This window comes from Sardina pilchardus, chromosome 1 (assembly GCF_963854185.1).
Source record: "Sardina pilchardus chromosome 1, fSarPil1.1, whole genome shotgun sequence".
Taxonomy (NCBI): Eukaryota; Metazoa; Chordata; class Actinopteri; order Clupeiformes; family Clupeidae; genus Sardina; species Sardina pilchardus.
Window position 1 is genome coordinate 34,019,477 of NC_084994.1, and position 20,761 is coordinate 34,040,237.

The window sequence follows — 20,761 nt, forward strand, 5'->3', positions numbered from 1 at the left end:
GTCTGTTGGTCTGCTGAGAGTAATAGTGCCAATGTAAGTAAAGTAAGTAAGTAAATTTAATTTATAGAGCACATTTAAAACAGTTTCCACAGACCAAAGTGCTGTACATAGAATATGGCTGAAAATAGAGAATAAAAGAAAAATAAAGAAAATCAGAACAAGCAAAATATAAAATCAAGCACAGAGAAAGTAAGCAAGACAAATACAGAAATATAATAGAAAAAACTTCAGACGGACAGGTAAGAGCTCACGGAGCGGACGGCAGGCCGAGCACACTGGCGCCATCATGCAACCGGAAGCTAGTCAGCAATTTAAGCGACGTCTCCTTTAAGATGTGACATGTATGCTTTACCATCAGTGTCCAACAAAGCAGGACTTCACTATGAGAGGAACGTTCCAAACTAACAGCTTCTCTTCATCAAATAGACATGAATACTGAGGACCAGCGCCGGTATAGTGATGTTAAACCGAACATGATCTTCACGCAAATTGACAATCTCCTAATTTCCCATTCTACTTGCAGCCCTTTTTTTTTTATCTGTGATAATTCCTCTGGGTGTTTCATTCTGGCTACCACTGGATACCCTCGACTCACCCATCTAATAGGAATAACCAGAGTGATTGAATTTTATGCATGTTCCTGACTCTGAGAAAGATTCATTGATGGAGCGGCGGTAGGGGCAGCGGAGGGGGGGTGGGGGCGTGTTAGTGGGGGAGGAGGGGGGGTCTAATTGCAACAACTAATTCATCAAAGGCTCATCAAGGCTCTCTTATTAAATTTCAGGTCAACTGACTACGGGACCACTTACGAGAAGCTAAACGAGAAGGTGGGGGTGAAGACGATCCTCAGCTACTTGTACGTCAGTCCCAACAACAAGCGCAAGGTAGGGAGATGTGTTGAGCTCTCTCTCTCTCTCTCTCTCTCTCTCTCTCTCTCTCTCTCTCTCTCTCTCTCTCTCTCTCTCTCTCTCTATCTCCCTCTCACTATCTTCTCTCTCTTTAATTCATATACATACATACATACATAGACACACATACGTAGAAACACAGACACACAGACACAGACACAGACACACACACACACACACACACACACAATCAGGCAATCAGGCGCAAGGTAAGAGAGATATATTGAACTCTCTCTCTATGTCTATCATTCTCTCCATCTTTCTCTCTCTCTCTCACTCACACACACACACACACACACACACACACACACACACACACACACACACACACACACACACACACTATAATAATGCATGCATTTCCCTCCATATATTATCCATGTCGTCAAGTGAGCTGTTTTCGCTATGTTTCTGCCTCAACCTTTGTCTGAGTTGTCTGTTGCCTCTGCAGTCGGGTCCGGTATACAGCTGGAGTGTTTTCCACTCGCTCTCCCTCTACAGTGTTCTCTGATTTATATTTCACAGGGTGTATAGCTTACAAAAGAGAAGAGTTACTACAGATCAGGGATAAAAGCAGATAAGATTTACAGGAATTTGGCAAAAAATGCTTTAATAATCAATATTAATGCCTTTTGCTTTCTTTTTTTCTCGCTCGCTTACTCTCTCTCTCTCCCCTGGCCGAAGCAACATGAATTATGAAGCGCTTCGGAGTCGGGCGTTCATAAATTCTGAGTGTTTTAATCAAAGTTAGATAAGAGGGGTTCGTATTTACGAGCGAAGCTGTCCGGCACCCCCGACGGGAGGAAAGTGACAGTGCAAATCATTAGCGCCCCGGCACACCCTACACTCTCAAGCCCGAGCCTTCCAGAAACTTCTCCTCAGCCTCCACCTTCTTTTTTTTTTTTTACCCCTTTCCTTTTTCTCCACACAACACTGCAATCAGACAGGGGCCCATTTTCTCTTGGTTAATTATCGCCATTTAATGAAGATTAAATGCGTCTTGACTACTGATAGTCTGCAGATTCTCCATTCTTTCCCTCTCCACACCAGCACGGAGCCGTGCCTTGTAAGCGTTATGCTGTACATGCATGCATATTACGAATGAGAGTTTCATTATGCTAAATTTTGCCTCCGGCGGTTGGGCTAAGTTTAAATTTAGACTCGCACATTACTCTGACTTGCAAGAGAGAGGGAATGTTTATATTGGTATAATGCAATCGAAGGAAAAAGCAGTTGTTGCCATGAAAAGTGGCACTGCATAGACCTTCGTTAGTGATTATGCTATCTTTCCTTGTGTAACAAGTGACACAAACAATGAACGAAGGACATACAGCACTTGTTCTTTCGTTACCACAAGCAACAGATTTTCACTGTGAGTGCGTGTGTGTAGTTAGATTGCACTTAGGACAGAACCACAAACAGGAACATAAGCTTCCTGACACAGCGCCGGTCTTATCGGCTGTCAGCTATGGAACATCTGAAATTGCTGTGAATGATGAGTTCTGAGAGAGACAGAGATTGAGAGAGCGAGAGAGCGAGAGAGAGAGAGAGAGAGAGAGAGAGAGAGAGAGAGAGAGAGAGAGAGAGAGAGAGAGAGAGAGAGAGAGAGAGAGAGAGAGAGAGAGAAACAACGCCAGTCTCCTGTCAAAAAACAATATGTTCCATGCCAGGGTCTTTCAAGGTGCTTTTAGCCTCAGTGTTACTGATGATGAAGTGGTGCATACGCTGCCAGTGTTGTTAGGGTAGAACGCGAGCAGTGCCCTTGTACTGTAGAACTGTGCCCATGTAGAACAGTGCCCATGTAGGCTACTGTAGAACAGTGCCCATGTAGAACTGTGCCCATGTACTGTAGAACAGTGCCCACGTACTGTAGAACCCATGTAGAACTGTGCCCATGTTCTCATTCTTCCCTGTATCGGTATCCTGACGTCATCATAGTCAATTCTAGTCAGAATTTGAGTCTGATACTGCTCCATTAAGATGTGAATATGGGGCGTGTTTCAACCGATACAGGGGGATACATTTCTCTGCACTCATTTGGATAGACCTGAGCAATGGGAGGTACAACATAGCTTACCGTGAGCTGTAGGAAGAACACCCGAACAATTCTTCTTCTTCACAAATGCCTTAACATCGTTTTCTGGTCACTTTTTAATGCTATTGAGTTGTCAATATCTTCTACAACACCTGATAGCAAAATCTAAGACCATGAAATACGTAGCAGGGAAGGCTATTCGGGTAGTTCCCTTCGTTTTTACAAATAATTCTGTTCACACTGATGCTTAAAACAGCTGGAGAAGGGTGTCGCAAACCCCTTGAACAAACAGGTGGCCAATCAGAGATCCCACACAAACGAGGTAAAAATAAGTCATAGTGCAAAAACAACATTCCATCTTGATTACAAGCAAATTAAAACCAGAGTTTCCCCAAATATCCACTTTGGCAGGAGTTTTCAGAAATCATTGTTTTCAGCGATAAAACCTCTCTGTTTTTGTGTAAATGAAAAGCCAAACCACATGGATATATATGTGTCTTTCCTACATTTAAATGGGGTCTTACAAGGCTTCTGTCTAGCTTTGATTGACATCGTTTTTGTTGCAAACAAAATCAACCGAAGCCTGCTCAGATAACGTGATCGATGAGGCACCATTGTTTATCTGTCCGTTATCGTACAAAGCCAAATTAGAGTGGTCCGAACAGCTCTGGTTCGGCCATAGTGGCTCCACAGCGGAACAGGTCAAGACTGACCTTCCGGACGTCAAATGCTGTCTGCGGCGGTGGCCTCCAGGCTACAGTATTGGAGAAGCAAAGTGTGTGTTGTTCTATTCCATCTTAGATGAGAGGCGTGTAGACTGCACAACAGGACACATGTTAAGAAACAAAAGGGCTTTCATGAGTAAAGTAAGTAGGTGGTAGTAGGTTGGAAGGCAGAACAAGGGAGGCATACATGCACACACACACACACACACACACACACACACACAGAGAGAGAGAGAGAGAGAGAGAGAGAGAGAGAGAGAGAGAGAGAGAGAGAGAGAGAGAGAGAGAGAGAGATAGATAGATACCAAAACAGCCACATACTTGGAAATGCACAATCACACAACTAATATGCATGTGGACACGCTCACACACACCACACAAGCACACGCACGCACACACACACACACACACACACACACACACACACACACACACACACACACAAAGACTTGCACAGAACTACGTAATGGTCACATGCAAATGCTCACACGCCAGCGTAACCAAAAACCAGTCAATCATGCACTGTATGTACAAACACACATACAATCACACACACATCTCCACACATCAACTGACTAAACTATGAAAGAACCACTCACAGTGACATGCCAGTAGGCACAAGCAGAAAAAAGTAGCCTCACTCACACAACAAACATACTCTACAAATATCTCTCTCTCCCTCTCTCTCACACCCTGTCACACACGCACACACACACACACACACACACACACACATAAAATGGCCAACGGTGATGGTATTCAGTGGACATCTTGCACAAACAACTCGCAGGGCACTAATATCTCTTGCTCATGCGTGGCCAGCCTTGGTGTACCACATGGGGGGGCGGGAAGGGGAAACAGACGATGGGCTTCAGAAAGGAGGGATGGAGGGGGAGCGGAGCGGAGTGTGTGTGTGTGTGTGTGTTTGTGTGTGTGGGGAGGGGGGGATTGCAGTGGGAGGTCATGTTGACTCTCACTCCCTGCCACTGATCTCAGTTCTCAGATCAGTTTTGGAAGCTGTAAAAAAAAGAGAGGGAGAGAGAAAGAGGGAGGGAGGGAGAGAGAGAGGGGGGGAGTGAGTGATGCTTGTGTGAAGGCATGGCAGAAATGTGGACAAGTCCTCAGTAGCTTGTGCTCAGTAGCCCTGGCTTTCTGTGAGAGTATGAAGGGCTTGACACAGTCCACTAAGGAACGGCATGATGAGAGGAGAGGAAGGAGGAGGGAGGAGGAAGAGGAGGAGGAGGAGGAGGAATGGGGGGAAATCACTGATGCAATCCATATGCTTTTATATTTGCTTTTGCTCCCATATGCTTCAGGCGCTGAGGCTATCCAGCTATCCAGCTATCCATGCTGGAAAAACAAGGTATTTTCAAGTCTGAATTAGAGGTTGGGGAGAAGATCATTTTTTTAAGCATTTTTTTTATATATATATATTGCTTGAAATCCTCTTAAAACAGCTTTAAGGAGCTTTACATAAAAATAAAATGTCCAAAATCATTATTATGGTACATCAACTCTTAACCGGGCGAATGAAACTTCTTCCATAGCCTGAGTTGAGTCACGACGCCTGGAATAGCATGAAGTAAGTACGTTTGGTAGCATCACTAAACGCTCACCACTAGTTGGCATAGTAGGTGGGGGGGCGGGAGGAAATATTACTCTTTTCGATCAAACTGGTCAGTCAAGCAAAACAACGATTTCTAAGCGATTTTATGAAAAAGTTGCATAGGGTCTCTTTAATGTCTGATCATGAAAAGTTGCCGATTCATCAGTGTATTTCCGTAGGCTATGTAATTCATGTTGTCGAGCTGTTTAGTTGGCTACTGTTGTGGCTACTGAGTTTGATGACTAGCATGCTAGTTACCACTGCAAGTGCTTGCTAATGATGTCTGCCAAACCACAACAAATGTCTACTCATGAATGTGTCATTTACTTCCATCACAAGACATTGTGTTACAGCCTGAAGAAATACGTAGATCTACAACATTTCTGATGGAGCGTATAATTTAGGCATTACACGAAATGGCACACTTTAATTGCGCGTTGGGGTAGAGCTGTAATGGAACTACCTGTCCAACTACCTGTCCATAGCTGACACGCTGTGAGTTATCACTCAGAGACTCGATGGTTGGCTGTCCCAATGAGATCTGCCAAATACGAGCAGGCTCGGAGTGATAGAACATGGACATCTCAATGATTGGCAGCATGCCAGCTATGGACAGGTAGTTCTCCCCCAATTATAGCTCTGCCTAAAACCTCAGTCACAGCAGGTCACTACAATAGTATCTTCGCATAGGGGAAATAATATGAAGTTGTTTCTATTGAAATCCAGTTCCATAGATTTGGTTTATTCTTGGTGTGTAGGTCTTTACATTTGGAATCATATATTAACATTGTGAGCTATAGGATATACATGAGTAGGACTGAATGCAAGTCAACGCACACTTTAAATCGAAGACTAATAGTGACCGAAGAGAATATTGTTGGATAGCGTGACGCCGGTTATGTTTCATATGATGAATATGAATATTTTTTTCTCGTGGCCCATGTTATCCAACTTTCTGTGTGTGTTTTCGAGTCTTGCAGTTTGTTTGAAAGTTCAACATGGTCGCCAGAGCGCTGTTCTTTGTCTCTATGCCGAACGCTGTCTTGCCAAGTGTGCGTTCAAGTATACGCTGGAAGAGGCTAACGCCTCGTTCACACCAGAAGCGTGTTGTGTGTGTGTGTTCCGTCATCTGGAACATCTCTCGCTGCATCTCTGATGTGAGGAGTCTCCACTCTCGTCCGCTGTCTTTTCACAGGACCTCTTCAGACACGCTTGCCTCTTGAGTGAAAAAATAGGCGCCGTTTCTACAGTATAGCTGGCCCGTGTGGCTCGCGGTATGGTATGGGCCACGCCTGTGAAGGCTCTAACCTGTAATGTGCAATTTATTTCCATCACAACAACACGTCCTTAACTCATTGAATGCCGCATTGTTTTTGGAAGCTATGTCCCAGAGTGCCAGCAAGCTAGATCGTTGTTGACTATTTTTGTAGAGCCACAGCGTATTCTATGTTATAGTTATGGACATATACTATGGCTCATTTGAAAGGTAAGACTCTGAGCTCTCAGTGGGTGAAAACCGTTTATCTCTACGTGTCTCCATTCCTGAGAAATCGCAAGCTAAACAGTGGCTAGTTTTCATCAAAATCCCCGTTGTTCCTCTAGAAACGGAGATATAAGCCACTTAAGACAGACGTACATTTCCGGATTGTAGGATTTCATGAGTTTTTAATCGTCATCTACTTCAGTTCATGATAGACTTCCAAAAATCACACAGAAGGTGAGTTAGAGTGTCTAGTTTCGTAATTAAAAAAAAAAAGCGAAAAACGCAATATTGCGTTGTTGGCACTCTACGCATGGGAGCTAAAAATGCAATATTACGTTGTTGGCACTCAATGAGTTAAGATATAATGTTACCATGGAAATGCACTTGCATCTCTCACTGCATATCTGGCTGTTGAGGAGTTGCTACTCTTGGCCGCTGCTTCTTTTCTCAGGACCTCTTCAGACACACTTGCCTCTTGAGTGAAAAATAGGCCACCGTTTCTACAGTAGACAGACAATCTGGCTCTCCCTGAACTGCACATCCTGTTGAAGTGTGTCCTGTGTGTCAAAATAAAAGTCTACTCAGCAGGTAGCATTCCCCCTCGTGTAATTCCTCGGAATTGCATTTCTTTGAGAGCTTGTGTTTGCAGCGCGGTACTATGGGCCACGTCTGAGAACTGTGAGAGCCGTGTGAAAGCTCTAACCTGTTAACACGGTAACAGTGGCTTCAGATGCGCATGCTATGCATCTGGGGTGAAGGAGGCATACGGTGATAGCCAGATGGCAGGGGTGGAATCTCTTCAGCTGTGTACTGTACTGTTCAGAATCTATCTATTCTTGCAGCGTTTTTTCCAGTGTCTGATTCTGCCTTCAAGGTATAATCAGAACTACCATTCCCACCCCCAACAAACGCGCACACACACACACACACACACACACACACACACACACACACACACTCACACACACACACACACATACACACAGAGAGAGACACACACTCTCTCTCTCTCCCTCTCACACACACACACACACACACACACACTACACAGCTCCCACCCTCTCCTCCACCTGTTAATGAGTAATATCCCACCGATAAAGATCCTCCAGTATTTCCATGCCATTTGGACAAAATGTTCTGATATGATTGTTTTGTATGCTTGGATGTATTAATGCCGTTGTTTACGGCACCGTTTTGGCTTTGTTGCCGCGACCCCCGTTTGAATGAAACAATAAAAGTGCAGCAAAAAGCAGCCGCAGGAAAATGAGTTTCTCGACACTGGTGTTGCTACTCTCCCGCATGGCTTTTTCAAGGTGGAGTGCTGAGAAGACACAAACACTATTTTTTCCACCCTTTTTCTCTTCGCTTAAAATAGAAATAAAAAAAGGAAACAGAGGGATGAGAGAGAGAGAGAGAGAGAGAGAGATAGAGAGAGAGATCGAGATTGACACCATGCTGAATGTTGATGCTATCAGTGGGTGATCAGCGTCTGATTTGTTTTTTAATGCTGTGTGGTCGTGCTCAGGCAGATGCGAGCGTGCTCCGCGCCGCTCGAAAACAATTTGAGGGCTGCGTACGAGAGCGAGATTGCAATAAGTGCAGGTGGGCGGAATAGGAATGCGAATCAGATGAAATGGCTCCCGCTTTCATGTTCAAAGGCCTTCAGTCGCCGCCATCCTCGTCGTTGTCATAGACGCCATCGAAAGCTCGCTTTTTATAAAAAAAAGGAAGAGAGTGAGTGAGAGAGAAAGAGAGAGAGAGAGAGAGAGAGAGAGAGATGGAAAAAAGCTAACAAAATTAATATTTAACAGGCAACAGACTTTCCTCCCCCCCGTCCAAACACTTTTTAAAAATGAGTGCGCCAAGGGTGAAAACCCAGGCGTGACCTCGGAAGGGCGAACCAAATTACACTGCCCAAAAGTATGCCGCGCGTGTCACCAGCTTTATAGATCAGATGGGGCTGCGACAGATTGCCCAGGAAAACAGGGAACGTGCTCGGTTTTAACTGGAGAAGGGGCTGGAAAACAGGAAACGTGCTCGGTTTTAACTGGAGCAGGGGGCCGGTAAGGAACGCTGCCGCTGAAAAAAAACCCAACAACTGTAGATTAGCCGGTTATTATGTTAACCGGGTTTTTCCAAGTCACTGGTTATGAGAACACATTAGTGTTCTCAATTTCAATTTGATGATCTATCTATAGTGCAAAGAATAATGGCAAGTTAGGGCTTAGGTACGATAGGTGCGAACTATCGGAAATCAGTCGGAAGTCATGAGCTCTGCTGTAGTCTTTTGAATATTAGTGAAGTGGACAAGATGGAGGTGGAATAGAAACTAGGCAGGTCTTGAACGTAAGTCATTAAGATCAGGCACGGACTCATTAGATTATAGCTTTTTAGACATGGGAGATATAAGCAGACGCGTCATTACGTTCTATCAACATTCTGGAGTCAGCCCTATGTTCCCACAGCCATTATGCTCCCACAGTCCCATTTTCTCTCAAGATTCTTCTAATTTCATGGACACGGTCCCATTGTTTTAAATATAGTGAAGTGAACAAGATGGAGGTGGAATAGAAACTGGGCTGGCAGGCTTTGGAATGGAAGTCATTCAAATCAGGTGCAGAATCATAGCTTTTTAGACATCAGAGATATGAGCACAGAAGTGTCAGCCAATAAGGTTCTATCAATATTCTGACTATTCCGTCGGCTGGATCAGGAAGTAGGTAGTGGGTTTCTGGCACAAGGCTGGACTCCATCGACAGTATGTTTTAAAAGGGCAATGCAGAGCTATCATTGCCGTGAGAGTGAGGACAAGGTCTGTGCGATGCTGGGACTGTGCTACACGACTTAACTTTCACTGTGACGATCGAGAGCAGTCGGGAGAAGAGGTTCTAGGACGTGTCAGATTCTTGATGTGCTCTGAATTTGGGCGACGGAAGTAAGCGGTCCGGCAGCGGCCAGTAGAAGAATGGAAAAAAAAACGACAGGAAAAAAAAAACAAGGAACATCTGTCAGGCCGTAGGCATAATCCCAAAATGTCTGCCGTACGGTTGAGCACAGCAGCCAAAAAGGAAGGGTTCCAGCAATCAAGGGGATTGCAGCCTTGCACGGAGAGAACTGCTCCATTGTTTCCCTACATTCAGGTACTTAGCTTGAAAAAAAAAGGAACTGCGCCGACAGTTTTATATATAGTTAGTCTCCTCCCTCCCATGTAGATGGATATTGTTATTGAAAACCATTAGGAACAAAGCAAGGAGAGACGTCGAAGAAGCATAACACAAACTCTGATATTCATGGCTGGATGTCAATACGTAAGCTGCTATCTCACCGAATAGCAAAACTCAGTTCCCCCAGCCTGGCCTAATTTGTTTAACTTTTTTTTTACCCTTTCTCTCTTTTTTTTCACTAGTGTCAAACTGGCAGTCCAATTACCAGTGGTGGGAATCAAATGTGTTGCTATTTATTAAGTCCGGCTTGTCGGGTCAGGCCTGCGAGCCCGGCAGGATGTCTTGGAGCAGTCAATTAGCCGCAACTTCAAATGCTTCGCCAGGATCAAGTGTCGGCGCCGAGTCTTATTGGAAGGGCCGAGAGAGAGAGAGAGAGAGAGAGAGTTAAGGAGAGAAACAGAGAGAGAGAGAGAGCGGGAGAGAGAAGAAAGAGTGTGAGTAAGTGAGAGACAGGAGAGAAGATGGAAATGTCTGCCACTCTTGTCGGGGGCTTCACATGTTCATTAGGTGGCCTTATACGGCAGGCCTAGCTCTGTACAGCAGTGGCCTTAATGGGTCTTGCTAGCCCCGCACTGCCAGCCGGGGGGGGGAAATAACAAGGGAAACACAAACGAGTGAACTACGAACAACGAAAGCGCTGCAGTTTTAGAAAGTCTGCTACGCTCACGCACACCGTGGAAAACCCCCGTGAGCAGCAGCAGCAGCAGCGCTTGTTATTGTTTACGTTGTGTGTTTATTTTTGAAAACGGCTAGTTACTGTTATGTCGAGAAGGAGGTTTTTTTTCTTTTTTTCCTTTCTGATTTTTTTTTGTTGTTAAGTGTGCGTGAAGTAGGTCTGAGTTGGGTAATTAGTATGGTATTACACCATGCACAGCATGTGTTTGTGTGTGTGTGTGTGGGAGAGGCGTGTCCCTCTGTCGTCGCTGACGGTGAAGAAAATATCAGTGTTTTGACGTGCTCGATCCAACGGGTGTTGTTGGGTAAGTTGGATCCGTTCGGTTTCCCTGTCTCGTTTGCCCGTGCTGTGTGGCATGTTGGTAGTCGGTAGGGGGTGCGGGGTGGTTGGTGGAAGGGTGGTGGTGGTGGAGGTGGAGGGTGTTGGTATGGGTATAGGGGTGAGACCTTTTGCTCGACTGCTGACATTCAATTAGGCCCCGAGGAAGACTTCTCTCCTCTCCTCTTCCTCTTCCTCCTTCCCCCCTGTGCGGAGCCTCCACTCCCCACCCCTCTGGCCGCTTCCTCCACCTCCCGCCGCCACTGACCTTTCCATCGCCGCCTCAATTAAAGCGCACCATTTTTTCTGCCCTCCTGTTTTTGTCTTCCATTTTCTCTCTCCCTCTCTTTTTTTTTGTGTTGGTTCGCCCACCTGCCGATTCACAGTGTAATCCGACAAATCCTTCTCTCCCTTTTTTTACTTGAGGGGACATTCTGGGCCCTCCGTGTACTGCTGACAGGGTGCTACGGCAGGGAGCATCGTGTATCCGAGGCTGCAGTTTCGCTGGTAATTGCCCGATACCAGAGGTTGATCTTTAGGTTGAGCGCATGTTTTTCTTATCCTCCGTATTAAATGAATAGGGATGGGGGGGTGGGGGGAGGATGGGGGTAGAGGGCCACAAAGAGAATAGTCGATGAGACGCACAGCACATTAGGGCAAAATGATCTGTCTAAGCTCCAGGCTTTATCATAAAACATTTACGTTCCTCTTCTGCCGAGCCTTCTCTGTCAGCATCTGAAAAAGAGCGGAGCGAAGGAGAGAGAGATAGAGAGAGGGGAGAGAGAGAGAACAAGAGGGAGGAGAGAGCCAAAGAAAAGAAAAAAAGGAGAGTGTGTGGTGTGTGTATGTGTATGTGTGAGGGAGAGAGAGAGAGAGGTAGAGATGGAGCGCGAGAGAGAGGAGGTATTCAAAGGAGACACAAACCATGCACACACACACACACACACACACACACACACACACACACACACACACACACACACACACACACACACACACAGTGCAATGAGGGAGTCACGCGAAAAAAGAAAAATGAACCACCCAGTCGCCTCCTCTCCTCTCCTCTCCTCTCCTCTCCTCTCCTCTCCCCCCTCCCCAGCCTCCACCCTTTTACCAGCTACTATGGCATACTGACTCTGGCAATTAGCAGTGACGAGCTGTGTGGCTGAATGGCTTATCCACTGGCCTGTCACCATGGCTTCCCCTCAACGTCTGTCATCAGGGGGAGGAGGTGCACACATGCACTTTTCCCTACGAGCACGGCAGGCGTCGTGTGTTGGGTGGATGCGGGGGGTGTGTGTGTGTGTGTGTGGGGGGGGGGGGGGGGTTGTCGTTGCGCCCATGGGTGCTCCGCTCCCCCCCACGTCGCCACCAGACGTTCCTCCCGTGTCGTTTTCCGCTTCCCCGTCCTCTCGCTCCTCGTCGTCGCTCCAAGAATCTCCGATCGTGCTGGGGGAAGCGGCGGTGGGAATATCGCCGGGCGGTGAGAGTGGCGGTGGTGGATCCTTGGCCGAATCCGCCAAGGATCTGTGTTGGATAAAAAACTGTTTGTGACGCAGGGTGGCATGCATGGAAGTGGTGACGTGTGTGTGAGAGGATGTTTGTTAGGCTGTAAATGTGTGTGTGTGTGTGTGTGTTTGTGTGTTTGTTTGTCTATGTTATTTCATCTGAATGATAGAAGGAGTATGTGTATGTATGTATGCATGAACTTGATCAGCCGATGGCCTTGGATGGCCACGGTGATTTGCTGTTGCATTGTGATTACTTAAAAGCGTGTGAGGCTTGATGAGAGTCTCAACTCAACATCAGGCGGTTATTTTGGAATCTTAAAAAACATGGGCCTGGAGAATCACTTCATTTATAGTCAAACGCAGCAGTCAGTCTATAACTACCACTGGCAAATAGTATGAATAATGCATGGTCAATAGCACCATCTTTTAGAGAGATGGAGGGTGTGGGTGTGTGTGTTTGTCTCTCTCTGTGTGTGTGTGTGTGTGTGTCTGTCTGTCTGTCTGTCTGTCTGTCTGTCTGTCTGTCTGTGTGTGTGTGTGTATGTGTGTGTGTGTGTGTGTGTGTGTGTGTGATTCCTATGTCTGCCACTAGATGGCAGGTGGCTCTTGAGAACAGGCCGGTCCCTCGGGCTGCAACCACCTCTGCTCGCTGGGAGAGCCCCCGCTGGACGCTGATCTGCCCCCTCTGATCTGCCCTCTCTGAGCTGCCCACTCTGAGCTGCCCTCTCTGTCACAGCCTGAGCTCCGGGGCAGGTGGGACAGACCTCGCGCTCACTGCTGGACAGACGCAGTGACCCGTGTGAACAGGGCAGTAGAGCGCTGACCGACACTCTTGATGTGATGTAACCAGGAGCTTCCTCTCCTCTCTGATGCCCTGATGAAGACCAAGTGTGGTCGAAACATGTTGCCGTTTTTTTTCTCTATGAATTAGCCAGATACAATAAAGACGTTTTAATTATACCCTCCTCCATCACCATTCCTAGAGTGCCTGGATTTTTCTCCTCATCATGAACTGATCCCATTGTCCAAGAGCACCCGATACGTGGATATAATCTACACTTTTCAACCAAGAGCTACCAGTCCTCTTTCGCTGAAGAGCTCCCTCTCTATTCTATTCTATTCAACCCATAGACAGTAAAAAGATATGGACAGAGTCATCACACAGACGTCAGCAGAGACGAGCAAAGCGAATTTCAACCGTTTTCCTGACGGGCTTCTCGTTTCTCTGCACGTCCTCAGGGGACATAGATGTGACGTAGGCACGCAGTCTGACTGTAGTCTGACTTACAGTATGGCGACGCTTTATCCACTCTGGACACACGCGCATCACCTGACTTACGTCACTTTGGCATTGTTTTCGGAAAAAAGTGACCCATGAGCAGGGCAGTAGAGCGCTGACCAACACTCTTGATGTGACGCAAGCAGGAGCTTCATCTCTAATCTTTTCTACAATGGCTGTTTTTCGCAGATGTAATCCATTTACCTTAGTAATGTCGGACATGTTATGGGCCTTTTCCACAGACTGGAAAAAAGTTTTTGGCTGTAGGCGTCCAGCCATCAAGCTTCATTGACCTTCTGAATCCTCAATTTAGGCATTAGACATTAGAACTAAAACACAATGCAAACCACTAGAAAATCCAACAAGATTGCAAAACTTATGCACAGGATGAGAGGACAAAGTCCCTTGAGTTGTTAGTCAAGGATTTCATTCACATTACAGCCAGACCTCTCAGATATGCATGTAAAAAAAAAAAAATACTAGAAGAGAATACCTGAAGAGAAAATATGAGACAGCAGTTCAATAATTATGAGGTGACTCATTCGGGAATCACACAGCAAAGCCCTTTGACATAATGCACCTTTTGGAAAAGAAAACACAATCTAATTGGTGCCATTTCACTTTTACTCCGAAAATGATGCCTGCGAGGCAAAAAGGCCAACTCATGAGGATTGAGACTGTTAGGTGGTGGGGGCTTATTGTTGATAAATTGCACGGGGATAGCAACTGGGCTAACACATGTTACACTAAGGCGTTCAGGTCATTTCGATGTCTTTGGTTGTCCCTCAAGCTCTTCTGCAAAATAAAAACAGTCAAGCAATTGCATGTTTATACCACCTCCCTGAGCCAGACACTTGGACCTAGCGTTGGTCTCGGGGGCCGGGGCTAATTAGGCTGGCCTCTACAAGCGCAGGGCAACCTTGGTTAATAAATCAACACGTAGCATTTTGCCCATACAGCATTGCTAATGCTAACCTTAAGAGTGTCTGTGCCTGTGTGTGTCTGTGCCTGTGTGTGTGTGTGTGTGTATGTATGTGTGTGTGTGTGTGTGTGTGTGTGTGTGTGTCTGTGTGTGTGTGTGTGTGTGTGTGTGTGTGTGTGTGTGTGTGTGTGTGTGTGTGTGTGTGTGTGTGTGTGTGTGTGCGCTTGTGTATTTTGGGTGTGGGGAACAAGGCACAGGCCAAGCTTAGCTAAGAGAGCCTGTTTAGCATAACTGCTGCTTTATCTTACCACAAGTATGACCAGAGCTGTCTCTATTGTGAATTCAGAACAGGAGGGAGGTTAGAACTTAGAGGTTGTGTAGTCCAGACATGGTGCAACAAGCTTACCTCACCATTTCTCCATACATAAAGTACTCACTTTTGTTTATTGCGTTGTGCTGATGCCTTTTTATGGTATGGAGAATGATTATCAACATTGTCATCAACATGCCACGTTGTGCCATGCCATGTTGTACACAAACACGTTTGTTTTCATGGCAGCAGTAGCTGCTGTCACAACAATTCACACAGAGTTGGAAGCTGACTGCATATGCACGCAGGTGATATGGTTAGCAGGCATGGTAATGTAAGGAAAACTGACTGGAGTTCAGGGCCAGATTCCAGAGCTTGGGTGAATGTCAAAAACTGATGGTGTCAGTTTTGAGAACTTGAGAACTGTACAGTACATGGAGGTTCAAAATCCCAGTGTAGCCCATTTGAAATTTAAACTAAATAACATGCACATAGAGATAAGTTATTTGAGGCTAGTACTGGTGTTAATGTAGTGGTTGTTTTGTACCCAGGTGTACCACCATAGCACATTTGATATTGTTCAGTTGTAGTTACGTTCTTGTTTGAAACATTAAGAGCCCTTTTAGCAATGCAATATCCCTAACTGCTAGCACAAGGAATGTAGCATCTTATGCTATGTACTGTACAAGGGATATTACTGCAGCTGATGTGTTGCTGGCAGAATAGACTGCTGGGACACCCAGGAATCTCTTCCGTCTTAGTCGACAAGGTCAGTGTGACCGTGACAGTCTTTTCTAAGGACGCCTCACAGATGGGCGGCCTTGTTATGTGCCGTGTTTAGTGGCACACAGATGGATATTGTTATTGAAAACCATTAAGAACAAAACAAGGCAGAACGTTGAAGAAGCATAACAAAAAGCAAGCGCTCAAGAACAGTTTCAGCTTACACTGCGACACCCCTTCCACCTCGCTCAACCCCGACAAGGTCAGCTTGACCTTGACAGTCTTTTTACCAAGGTCGCCTCACAGATGGTACTGGCGCCGTTTTAGTGCCGACCCAGCTATTCTGCGAGTTCTTAAGTTATACACAACAACACTTCCCCCTCTGGTGGTGCTTTTTAAATAACAGGCCTAAATGGTTGCTAATGAACTCTAAATGTAAATCCAAGGCTAATTATTTCAGTGCTAAAGCACACCAGAGGGGCTTGAAGTGGAGTTAGAATTACAGCACAATGCAGACACGCACTTTCTCCCATTTATTTTCCCCCTCCATACACACACTCACAAGAAGCCAAAAAGAAAGAAAGAGGAAAAAAAAAAACGAAACAGCTAGCAGAAAAAGAGAGGCAGTCATATCAACACTGCCACCGTGAAGGCATATTAGACACGGGCTTACAGTGAAGTGGCGCAATCCAATTAGTTTGGGGGGTAAGGGTGGGGGGGTTTGGGGGCGAAGGGAGAGAGAGAGAGGGGGGAGAGAGGGTCGAGGAAGGAAACATGCATCTAATTCCATTACATTTCTATCAGAGGCTATTTACTGCTGGGCCAAGTGGGAGACTTGAGCATTCGTGAACCTCTCTCCTCAAAAAAAAGAAAGAGAAAAGAAACCCGCCGGTCTTCTCAGTGGAGAGCAATGGCTTCATTAACCTTTGTCATTTTGAACTGCCATGGCCCCGTAATTTACAAAGAACTGTGACTCATTCCACACATTGCCCACTCAGAGACTGGAAGAAAGAGAGAGAGAGAGAGAGAGAGAGAGAGAGAGAGAGAGAGAGAGAGAGAGAGAGAGAGAGAGAGAGAGAGAGAGAGAGAGGGAGAGGGGGGGGGAGGAAGAGAGAGAGGGTTTGGGGAAGAAAGAGAAAGGGTGCGGTAAGGAATAAACTAAAATCATGAACTCAGTAGCACGTTGTAATTAAGCACCCGAAATTCACAGTGGCCATTAGACTGAGGCATAGCCATGTTTAAGAGCCACTTTAGCACGGGTGTCAGTTAGAGTGCCAAGATTTTGATTGGTCAATAATAGGATCAATTAAACCAATCAGCAGTAAGGGATGATTATGTCTGTTTGCATCAGTCAGTAGGTCGTCACCTATGCTTAACCCCCCCAGAACAGCAATCCATGGACTGTTCCAGGTCAAGACGAGTTTATCCTTTCAAGAGGTTTCCTATTCCATGCACCCAGGATACACTTACCAATAGTTCTAGTTCTTAAGGAAGAAAAAAAGCCTGCAGGGTGCATTGATTGGCCCGTCTTCCTCTCTTCCTCCTCACCTGAGTTTCCACTTGAGAGAAGGTCAAGGCATAACTAATCAAACACGAGGGTAAGTCATCATCAGCTCACCGAGAAATCTCCCAATAACCCATTTTCCTACTGCGGTGCGGTGATGCATGGTTTTTCTATTGCCCGACATCACCCGGAGCAGCTGTTCCTGTGTACTTATCAAATCAAATGAGAAGGGCATGCAGGCTGAGGTAGCCGCCGTCACCTGACGGCTGACGCAGAAAACGACTGCGCTAGCAAAGAACCCACCGGAGAATCCCCATCCCTATAGTGACTAATGGAACGAAAAGTAAAAAAAAAACAAAAAGGAACGCCAAAAATAATGATCTAAAAATGCTAAAAAATAACTCCCTAAGTGTCTGTGTGTATGTGTGTGTGTGTGTGTGTGTGTGTGTGTGTGTGTGTGTGTGTGTGTGTGTGTGTGTGTGTGTGTGTGCGTGCGTGTGTGCACCATGCGAGACCATTTTTTTTACGACTTTGTTTGGTCAGAATGTAGGTCACGTTCGCCAAAGATTGATGAACTCCGCGAGGCAGGCACTGCCCACGACCGTTAATATTACCATGTGTGCATTTGACGAATGGTCCTCGCCGAGCGGAGCTGGGCAGTGCTGCTCGGGCCACGAGTCGCTCGGTAATGCTGTTCCACGGGAGAAGTCGGCCGAATTAAAATGGTCGCCGGTTCCTCCAGACAACCCCCCCCCCACACACACACACACACCCACCCACTCCCGCCGAATTTGAATTGGGAGGTGACTCTTTGGGTACACAGACTGCACAGACGACTTTGTCATAACTCATAGTTAGGTGCTCGGGACATTTCAGGCAAAAAAAAAAAAAAAGAAGTTTGTTAGCACTTTATCATACCTTTTGGGTATTAACATAATATTCTGTTTGCCTTCACATCTGTAAGTGATGGAGTGACTGTGCAGTGTAGTTTCTTGACAGACTTGCAACTGTGCAGTCCTAAAGTACTGTACATCTATATTATTACCTCTGGCAAGGAGGTTATGTTTTCATCAGGGTTTGTTGGTTTGTTTGTTGATTTGTTTGTCTGTCTGTTTGTTTGCAAGATAACTCAAAAAGTTATCCGTCTGGATGCATAGTCAAGCTTGAGCTCAACATTGTGAATGTCACTTTAAGTTGGGCCACTTCTGATTGGTGGTGAATGAGAGACACAATTCCTGTTGGTGAGCTTTGCTGTCTGTCACACAGAGAGAATGATACCATAGATTGCAAGATTAACCATTGGAACAGAGTTACAAGAATCTTGATTAATGGCAGCCTTTGCAATTAGCTATGGGGCAAATTCTCCCATGTGTGTAAAAGTAAAAAGTAAAAGAAAAAAAAAAAAAACATGTTCAACTAAGCACTTTTCAGTCTGGGTACATTCTGCTACCAACCTAAGCATCTTTCCAGCTGTGCACGTCTGTATAATCATATAATTTGAAATACAGGTAGGTTGCACAAAATGTTACAAATAAACATTGCAACATCAAATTGGTGCTTAATATGATGAGAGCTTTATATTTTTCCCATTACAGTGTCACAAGATTGTTAAATATGGAAAACCCCATTATAATCACACTGTTCGGATACTGGAGCTGATCGACTGCACCTTGAGTTTCAACTTGACGTGTTCCCCATAGCCTACTTTGTTCAAATCTGTCCATTTCTTTCCAACTTCACCGAAGTCATCCATACACTTGGCAGACACTTGCGCTAGCCTAGGCGAGCCGCAATAATCATTCATTTTCTCCTGTCTCTGATTAGTCTCTGATGGTGCCTGACATTGTTATGCCAGTCTCTCTACTGTATTCCAAACTGCAGCTGTCAGTCTACAACTTTGTTAGTATAGATAGATAAATTGATATTATGAGAAGCAGCTGCCATGGAAACATTCTTCCTCAACCGTGAGGTTTTTATTATTATTATTATTATTATTATTATTATTATTATTATTATTATGCTATGTCTACTCTACACACCTCTAGCAAGTCTTATTACAAGTAAGCCTCAGGTCAAAAGTGACATTTTGTTATGTTAATTCTTTGTAAGCCTATGTGATACTAATTACATTGCATGTCAATGCAATGTACTGTTATCACTGTTCTTCTTAATATAGTTATTCTTCTTCCGACCAAAATCAACGATCAAAGGCTCTAAAACCACTGAACCGTTTGACGTAATTCAAGCACTCCTGCAAAGGTCTTGAAACGGAGATTTGTAAAATGTATTTTTCACATTTGTGAACTTTATACTTTTTGAGATATTTACGATAAAAGAGATACAAAAAATCCCATAGACTTAACGTTGAGACGTTTTGGCGGCAGAAATGGATTGTTACGTAGTGCTCATTAAGCTACAGCTGTAGCAAAGAATCCTTCATTAGCCATCTGCTCCGCTTTAACCCTCTCTGGCTGTAAACACAGTAAAACACTAGTGACTAGAAGAAGCAATCTAACGTTGATACCATGCCACGGAACGTTATCGTATTCGTCTTCTCTCCTGCAGTAGCCCACTCCTATCTTGCTTCGTTACAGTAACTGGTTAGCTCTAGGTGACGTTGTGTGGGAACACCTAATAGTTAGACCAGTTTAGACAATCAAACTCTAACGTAATATATTTAGCTAACGACAATCAAATGTAAGGTTAGCTTCTAGCCACGCCAGTCTTAACTCAGCGTCCAACCTGATAGACATGCCAGTTATACCATTTAGGTTTAAGCCTTCTTCTCAGTCGTTTGTAGGCTACAGTACAAGCTACATTGTTATCATTCTCATCATTGCCATCATGTTTGTTGTTAGCAAGCTAGCTACCGTTATATTTGCTATATCATTTCCTCAGCCTGTTGCTGCATAGCATCATTCGTTTCACTGTAGGTGAACTTCAGTAGGCCTACTAAACAAAGTGTCAGCGCTTGCAACTCGTTTGAAGTTGGCAACTTTATTTCAATCTATTATTTTAATAAATGAAGAGTTATTTTCCAAAATACTATCCACAATTTTAATGCATTTTCATGAATCACTTTTAAAATGTGGGTTTCCAAGTAATTTCAGTGGAACTGTAATTGGGTTATTGTTATTCATCTATTCTTATTGTGTCATACAGTATGTTGTCTTTTTAACTAATACAATGTTTTACACAGCAACCTTTTTACATTTACATGCAATGGTAATTCCTTCCATGGAATTACATTTTCTAGTTATCTTATATTTTCACTTAACTTGCAGTATATTAGTTGGGTCATAAACCTCAATTCTGTGACCACTCTCTGGCTAATATATTTTGAAGACTGATTTGACCTCTATTAAAAATGTCCCTCACAAAAATGTCTGCATTTTGTTGGGTAGAGGTCCCAATCCAAAATGGCCACCGGCATCATCTTCAAATAGTATTAAAAAAAGTATTATTTTCATGTCTAATATCAGAGAGATAACATGCCTTATAGTATTGCCTTGTTTGTTTACTTTACTGCTAAGGTAT

At 44.8% G+C, this 20,761-nt stretch overlaps 1 protein-coding gene across 1 annotated transcript in view; it reads left to right on the plus strand.

The window, feature by feature from the left end:
* The window catches only part of LOC134078287 (VPS10 domain-containing receptor SorCS1-like), a 147,118-nt gene that overhangs the window by 77,822 nt on the left and 48,535 nt on the right, over positions 1-20,761 (plus strand). Inside the window, exon 3 of the mRNA XM_062534103.1 lies at positions 785-884. Coding sequence (XP_062390087.1) covers positions 785-884 — 100 coding nt within the window. The remainder of the gene's footprint in view (positions 1-784; positions 885-20,761) is intronic.